Source organism: Elaeis guineensis, chromosome 14, assembly GCF_000442705.2.
Source record: "Elaeis guineensis isolate ETL-2024a chromosome 14, EG11, whole genome shotgun sequence".
Classification (NCBI taxonomy): Eukaryota; Viridiplantae; Streptophyta; class Magnoliopsida; order Arecales; family Arecaceae; genus Elaeis; species Elaeis guineensis.
In genome coordinates, this window is record NC_026006.2 from 69,003,020 (window position 1) to 69,011,219 (window position 8,200).

Below are 8,200 nucleotides of genomic sequence, written 5' to 3' on the forward strand. Positions count from 1 at the left end.
TCAGATGGGGTTTTGAGCAGTAACACATACTTTTCAGTTTTTAATGAGTGACACATTTATTAAAGTATTGTTTTCTTACTCTTATAGTATTGTCTATTTTTTTTTTTTAATTGTGGATTGTTTGGGAATTGATCGAGAGGTAATAGGACTGCAAGGATGAAGAACATTATAGCCTAGCGCTGATGTCCATGGTTAATACGCTGACAGAAATTTCTTACAACTTTGAGATCTTTTGCTATCAGGAAAAGACATCCACAAGGTTGCCTGGTTCAACAACGAACAACCATAAGGCCTTCTATAGCCATCCAACTAAGGTGTTAATTAGTTTTTTTTTTGCCTTTAATTTAAAAGAATTTTAGAAATTTGATAAGATATGCTGGCTTAATTTTTTTGATGTAATCTACCTTAATTGAGCCGCAACCATAACTTCAGGAAAGATCATCATTGGAGGAGACTGAATTGGTTTACGGGATCAGATTTATGGTTGGTGTGCAAGGGTGGATTAAAAATCAAAGAAAATTAAAATTACAAAATAATCTGGAAAGATATCGAAAACTTGCTCTCTTTAAGGACAAAATATGGTAGTAAATAAATCCGATATTATTTTTCTTTGCAAAGGAGCATGGGTTGGCGAAGGATGTGTGGAAGATATAAGAATGAGAGAAAACAAGATCACGAATGATGCTCCATATTTACTATTTAGTAGCTGAGAAACTCATATAAGACGCTATAACAAGACAGAATGAAAATAAAGAGGTTTCAGTTTTGATACCCCTGGCAGCAAGTAAACCTTCTAGGTGGTTTCACGAAAAATCTGGGTTTGAAAACCTTGTCATCACAACAGCTTTGAGATTCTTTTCCAAAATTAAATAAACAAATTCTAAACAACAAAAGCTTATAATATATACTTCCCTTATCTGCATCAATAAGTGTATGATATCGATCGAGCATAGTGTTATCATGATTCATGAGGACGTATAAAGAGGCCTAACAGGCATTTGGTTAGAACGTAATAAGAGACTATTTTCCTTTGAGGCTCGTGCCAACGCTGAGGTGGGAAAAACAATCGTTCAGTGGTTCGGCGAACGGACAACAGCGGATGCCAATACCGGCTGCGTAAGACTTGGCTGCCTGGAGGACTTTGAAGAACCTCTTTCGACAACCTTGAGAGACGGTTCAAGGTTAATTGCTCCAAGCTGAAGTTTCCACTGAAATGTAAAATCGCTACTCCTCACTGTAGAGGATGGGATACTTCCATGAATTAAGATGAAAACACATTGTTGCGGCCAATCTCTTCGTCGTCTGGTCGTCGGGAATGAGCATCTGTAAAAAAAATCCGTACTGACCGGAGGTGACTCCAGCGAAGATCCTCCGACGGTCAAGTCAGAAAGGAGACTAGGCAACAGTAGAAAAGAATCAAGGAGCTTAGCGAGAGAGAGAGTAAGTTCAAGGGTTTCGAAGGGATCTCTTCCAGCACTGTTGCCTTCCCTATTTTATAGTAGAGCGCGGTATGACGCCGTCATTAATGGCGCAGACAATTGAAGAGTTGTCAAATCGCTGGGAGCTATCAAATCGCCGCGAGTTGTCAGAACGAACTCATGTCTTCGACAGGACAATATCCTAGGACGACTGCACAGCATGTCCTTGACAAGACAACAGCCCATAGCGGTCGTACAGCCCTTGGACGAGCTGGCCGACCATACGTCGGTATTCGACTGTCGGGACATCGGGTGATGACCCGGAGATACCGTCGGTCGATTTAATGCCTCGCTGAGGTCGGACGTCGGCTGCCGCCCCCGACAGTGAGTCGATGATTTGGGCTCCACCGCTCAGCTGGTTGGGAACAGAATGGGTTTGCCCGGCCGACACTCCTTCAGTTGGATAATGTCGGCAGCTACTATCGACAGTCATCGATCAGTGCGGTCGGTAGAGTCGGACGTCGGTCGGAGTTATCTGTCGGTCGTCGGTCAGATCGGTTCGAGAGTAAATCAGCGTATGGGGGTCAATCGGTATATCCCAACACACATAACCTCGGTTGGATATGCCTTTATTTTGTACATATAACTCTATGTGACCCTCTTAACCGAAACACTTGCCATGATTGCTATATTAATATAATACATGACGACGAGAGCATCTTACTCCCCTCATTTCTTCTCAAAAAAAGAGGCCTAACAGGCACAGAATTATGAATAATCTGAGACCACCTAATTGTCACCCAGTAATAGACCAATTCAAATTAGCCCGGGCATTGGAAAAAATTAGACCGACAAGAAGAGGAGCCTCCTTGCAGCTAGGCGGCCAAACCTCGCTGCTCCCACTCCAGTCCATGAATGGAGGACTCGTGAGGGTGATGCCATCTTCTTATGCGTGTTTTAGACTTCTAGTAATACATATTTACAAATAATCCCGTGGAAGTAATGAGAACCACAAATCCAATTTCTCACAAATGACCGGCGGAGCAATGTTTTTTTTTTTTTCAATTCTTCTGAGAAATAGGATTCTCTGCGGTAATCAAAAAATATCTTAGGATGCTGTACATACGGGAGACGTCCATCAAAAGATAGATGGCTATGTGATGTTTATCTAAACTATTCGAATATCCTTAACTTACGTTTGGTAGTGGCAATCTATCCAGATTGTCAGTAATTTAAACTGGGCTCACTGGATAACTATATTTGATATTCATTTTTAATGACAATCTATCTTGCAATGGGAATCAGAATTACCTTTCGTAAGGCAATCCAGATTGTCTGAGCAATGAGTGGCTATCCAGATTATCGGAGATGTGGTAATCTGATAATAATTTTTTTGGACAAAATTACCCCTTCCTTCTTCTCCGTTTGCTATTTCTCTTCTCCTCTCATGGTGCTTACCCTCCTCCATCGTCCTCTGAGTGCCCCCTCCCCTTCGGCCCCGCCACCATCCTCTCAAGCCCCCCTCCTCTCCGCCACTGTTTTCTCAGGCCTCATCCCCCTCCGCAACTATCTTCTCATGCCCCGTCCCCCTCTACCATCCTCTTAGCACCTCCTCCCCCCCAGCCCCGTTTAGGAGCACGACGACAGCACCGCCATCAGCCTCGGCCTCGAGGCTGTCGCACGGCACATGAGGGGGCGGCACATGTGCGTCGTCCTGGACGAGAGATCGGCAGCGGAGTATGAAGAGGTGATGCAGAGAGCAGGGTTGCCGGCAATGAAGCGGGGGGTGGTGGTTGGAAAGGCAGAGGAGGTGATAGGGGAGTTGGAGGAGGTGGACTTCACGGTGGTGGAATGGTGGTTGAGGAATCCAACAAACGTGCTGAGGGCGATGAGGGTGGGGTCGAAGGGGATGGTGGTGGTGAGGAAGGACGTCGGGAGGAGGCAGAGTGGGGCGGCGACGATGGCGGCTGGGATGTGGGTAGTGAGGCCGGGGGGCGATGCTGGATGCGTAATAGTTGGGGGGGTGCCGGAGGCACGACGACTGGGTGTGGGGAGGGAGGGTCGAGGTGTAGCATGCAGGAGAAGAAGAAAGAAAAAAATAAAAAATAAAATAATAATAATAATAATAATAATAATAAATATTAAATAATAATAATTTTTTATATAATAATTTTTATTATTAAAAAATTTAAATAAAAAATTAAAAATATTAAATTAATAATTTAATTTAAGAGTATTTTGAAATTTTGATGTTATATCATCAGTAATCTGATTGTCATACCAAATATGTCAATTAAAATTTTCAGTAATTTTACTATAATATTACTTGTGTGTACCAAACACAAAAATCAACATTACTGACAATCTATCTATATTGCAGATAATCTAGAGTACCAGGTAATCCAGATTACCACTACCTGCCAATGTATCAAATGCAACCTTAGGATTTATCCATTCCTATCATATATATATATATATATATATATTCTATGAAGGAGTATTGGAGTGTTGCCAACTCAGCTTCTCAAATGAGTTTTGTTGTATCACCTAAAAAGAACATCTATTCATTTTAAATTATATTATTAATATATGGTATGATTATCTTCTTACAATTAAAGCCTACTTATATAGGTAGTTGAGAATATAAGATGATCCTAAAAATTTGAATGAATATTATTTTATTATTTAGATATAATTTTTTTTTAAATTTGATTAGATTTAGAAGAAAAATTATTTTCATACATCTGGTCCCATACAACGTATGGGTTTTTGATAATTTTCTTAATATTTTAATGTATGCGTAAGTGCGTGCGGCCACCCATTTTTTGATGGACGTCTTCAAAGCATGTATAGCATCCCGTGGTACTTTTTAAGTACCGCAGAGAATCCGTTCCTTTCTTGTGAACGGATGCAGCGAGCATTCACCTCAAATAAAGACACCATTTAACTTAAATAATAATAATAATAATAATAATAATAATAATATTATTATTATTATTATTATCGCTGAGGAAGCAGAGATAAATCACTTAAAAATAATATTATTATTTAATAATGCGATGGGAAAAAAAAATGGTGATCCAGTTATTTAGCCGAGAGATTTCTTCTTCTGACCTGCCTATTTTGGTTGAGCGAGTCAGCACCGATCACCCCGCTTTGTCCTTGGATTCCCCTCCCTCGCCTTTGCGTTCCCAGGTGAAATTAACGGTAAAACAAAACCTTCAAACGGAGAGAAACAAACCAAAAAAAAAAAGTGTTCGTTCGTACCTTCTTTTTTATCTTCCCCTGTACACTATTTTCGTTTTGCTATAAAATACTGGTTCGCTTGATGCAATGGCAGTCCTGAGAAAATCCCTTCTCCAAATGCCTCTCTAGGCCTACAATTTATAAAATTGCCCTTTTTTTTTCTTTTCTTTGAGGAAAACTATTTTTGATAAGAATCAGGATTGATTTCTTTCTTTCTTTCTCTCTTTTTCCTAATCCTTAGCAAAAGAAAATGGAAAGCGAAGGGAAGCCTGAATTTGGGCCGCACTACTTTGAGCTCAACACGGGTGCCAAAATACCGTCCGTTGGGCTTGGGACCTGGAAAGCTCCAGCTGGGTTGGTGGGCGATGCTGTTATTACAGCCGTAAAGGTATAATTTTCACTTTCACATCTCATGTTTCTTTAAACTTGTTTCGGTTTCTCATTTTCGGTAAGCTTCTTGTTTCAGCGTCATACATACCTCCTTGGATTAACATTATATTTGAACCCTTCCCATTGATTCAAGAATGTTTTTGGATTAGCTCCAATTATTTACGATCTCTAGGTCGTTAGGTAAAGGAAAAGAGATATAACTAACTTGCCTATGAAAATACAACTCTTAATCCAGCCTAGTGAGAGAGTTAAACTCAAATTTATTTGTTCAAATAGTTCTTTTGATTATTGTTATCAAAGTTTCTTATTGCTATAAGTAAATGATGAAATGCATGACTCATCCAATCTAAGAGTCAACCAGTCCAAGTGGTAAATTATACCGGCTGAATGAGATGTCAACATGGACTCCTTCAAATTATTGAAATTACTTGTGTAACATGTATGTATGCACGGCTAGAACATTCATATCTATGAATTCAAGGCTGACAGGTATACATCTATTCTGCAGGCGGGCTACAGGCATATTGACTGTTCCAGAGTGTATGAAAATGAAAAGGAGGTTAGCGAAAAGATCCATCACTTTTTTCTATGCTCCTTGGATATTCTGTAATTTATACTAGGAAATGCTTTAATGTACACTTTTTAGTGTCCATTTATTAATAGATCTCCCCGTAGTCCGCATTTCTTTTGAGTTTTTATGGTCACGGCGCAATTAGTTGTGATGTATTGAGATTTAGACATGGTGATGCTGATTTCAGAATACCAATAGATGCTAGATTTCTTTATCTGAATGAGGTTACACGGTTCATACTGTTGTATGACAATGCCGAGTGTAATGCAGGTTGGAGCTGCCTTAAAGCAGCTATTCTCCACTGGAGTGGTCAAGCGCGGCGACCTCTGGATCACTTCCAAACTATGGTAACCCTATTAATCTCTAGGATTAGATTGGACAATTGACTTTTCCGTACATGAAGAAAAAATTTATCCATGGTGAGTCTAGCAACATAGGATTTGTCCAGTGCAAATTAAGGACATTATTATAGTTATCACAGAGCGACAGATATATGCGTGTTAGGTATATGCTACGTACTTCTTTCCAGAATGAAAATATATTACTTTATTCTGTTACTTTCAACTTTGTTGTGAATCACTCCCCATGATTTCATCCTCCCATGTCATTTGCGTGCAATCAGAAGCAGTAACTTTACGTAGGCATAAAATATTCTAATCAATAATATCCATATGCGCGCATTCATTTTAAGAGCCAAAACCATAGAGGCAACAATCCAAGGCCGGTCCGATGACTATCATTCCGATTAAAAGATACATCCTTCTTCATATATGTGGTTTAGTAATACATATTTACAAATAAGCTCGTATAGGTAATAGACAACAAAAGCAATTTCTTGAAATTAAAGTATACAATACAAGCATTAATTTCTTTATTTCTTTATTTATTTATTTATTAAAAAAAAAAAAGAAGAAAAAGAAAGAAAGAAAAAAAGAAAAGTAGTGCATTGTAATGATATGGTAAATTTCTGATTCTTCTGAGCAGGTGCAGTGACCATTCACCTGAGGATGTCTCCAAGGCGCTAAGTAAAACACTAGCTGATTTGCAGCTGGACTACATTGACCTCTACCTGGTAAAAATTTTTTCTCGCATGAATGAATGAGGAGGTGGTAGTTTGCAAGGTCTTGAACCGTAAGAATGGAATGCTTTCAGATCCACTGGCCCATCCGGACAAAGCCCGGATCACGCGGGCTCGAAGCAGAGGTTATGCTCCCTCTATCCCTGTGGGAGACATGGAGTGCGATGGAGGGGCTGTACGCGTCCGGGCAGGCGCGTGCAATCGGCGTGAGCAACTTCTCCACCAAAAAACTGCAGGACCTCGTGACGCATGCCAAGGTGCCACCGGCCGTCAACCAAGTCGAGTGCCATCCTGTGTGGCAGCAGCCCAGCCTCCATAACCTCTGCCAGTCCACAGGCGTCCATCTCTCAGTAAATGCTTAATTACTAGCTGCATGTTTGCCGCGATACAACCACCCCATGCAACATCTCTACAATCCTAATCTCGAGTCTGTTAATTATTTCTCTAACCAACTTGTTGCATCCCTAATTCCCTGCGTTTTTTGGCAGGCCTACTCTCCTCTGGGATCTCCAGGGTCATGGATCAAAGGAGGGGTCCTAAAGGATCCTACGCTGATCGAGATTGCTGAGAAACTTGACAGGTCACCCGCTCAAGTTGCTCTCCGCTGGGGTATTCAGAGCGGTCATAGCGTTCTACCAAAGAGCACGACCGAGTCCCGAATCAAGGAGAACCTTGATCTTTTCAGCTGGAGCATTCCTCCACATCTCTTCTCCCAGTTTTCCAAAATCCAACAGGTAGTATTTCTTTGTCTTACATCTACTGATCTACACCATCAGAAACATGCAAGGTAACCACAATAGGTGACATGTCCGCTGACGCCAATATTTATTTAGTGATATAATGAAGATCAAATGCATGCCAAGTGCGTGCCCTGCTATCATTCATCTGCATGCATGTTTCTGATGCCATCATTTGTGCGGCCATGTATTGTATGCGAGCATTCCATCTCTTTTACTTGAGATTCTCGTTGGGATTGGTTCTGCAGGCAAGGCTACTCCGGGGTGACTTCGCCGTTCATGAATCTGGTCCGTACAAAAGCCTCGAAGAGCTGTGGGATGGTGAAATATGACCTTCAGCGCACTTGCATGTTTTTACTATGCATTATAAAGATAATATAACTATGATAATTTGATTGTAGAGAAAATATGATTATCTAATAAAATAATAAAAAAATTTATATCGTAGTGTTTGATATGTGCAGTAATATTGTTGTAAAATAATAAAAAATCCTATGTTGCAGTATTTGATATATAATTTAAATTACATAAAATATAAGTTAATGTTTTCAAAATACTCTCATTCTTACTTATTGATTATTGTCTATTTTCTGCGGGAACAACTTAATTTCGAGATCCAACCATTTTCGATGACATCACCAGCTGAAACCGTCCGTTATATTTTATTTTTTATTTTTATAAACTGGGACTATCCATAATTTATTTAATATATACTTTAATTTATTTTGGTCATGAAGTTATCTTTTGTTGCAAGATTGCT

General features: G+C 40.0%; 1 protein-coding gene across 1 annotated transcript; it reads left to right on the forward strand.

Moving 5' to 3' along the window:
- Positions 1 to 6,118: 6,118 nt before the first annotated feature.
- LOC140853674 (NADPH-dependent aldo-keto reductase, chloroplastic-like) lies at positions 6,119 to 7,838 on the forward strand. Its single transcript, XM_073248328.1, has 5 exons — positions 6,119 to 6,129; positions 6,610 to 6,697; positions 6,778 to 7,053; positions 7,192 to 7,437; positions 7,689 to 7,838. The coding sequence occupies exons 1-5, from the start codon at positions 6,119 to 6,121 to the stop codon at positions 7,770 to 7,772; spliced, it is 705 nt and encodes a 234-aa protein (XP_073104429.1). The 3' UTR covers positions 7,773 to 7,838.
- The last annotated feature ends 362 nt before the right edge of the window (positions 7,839 to 8,200 follow it).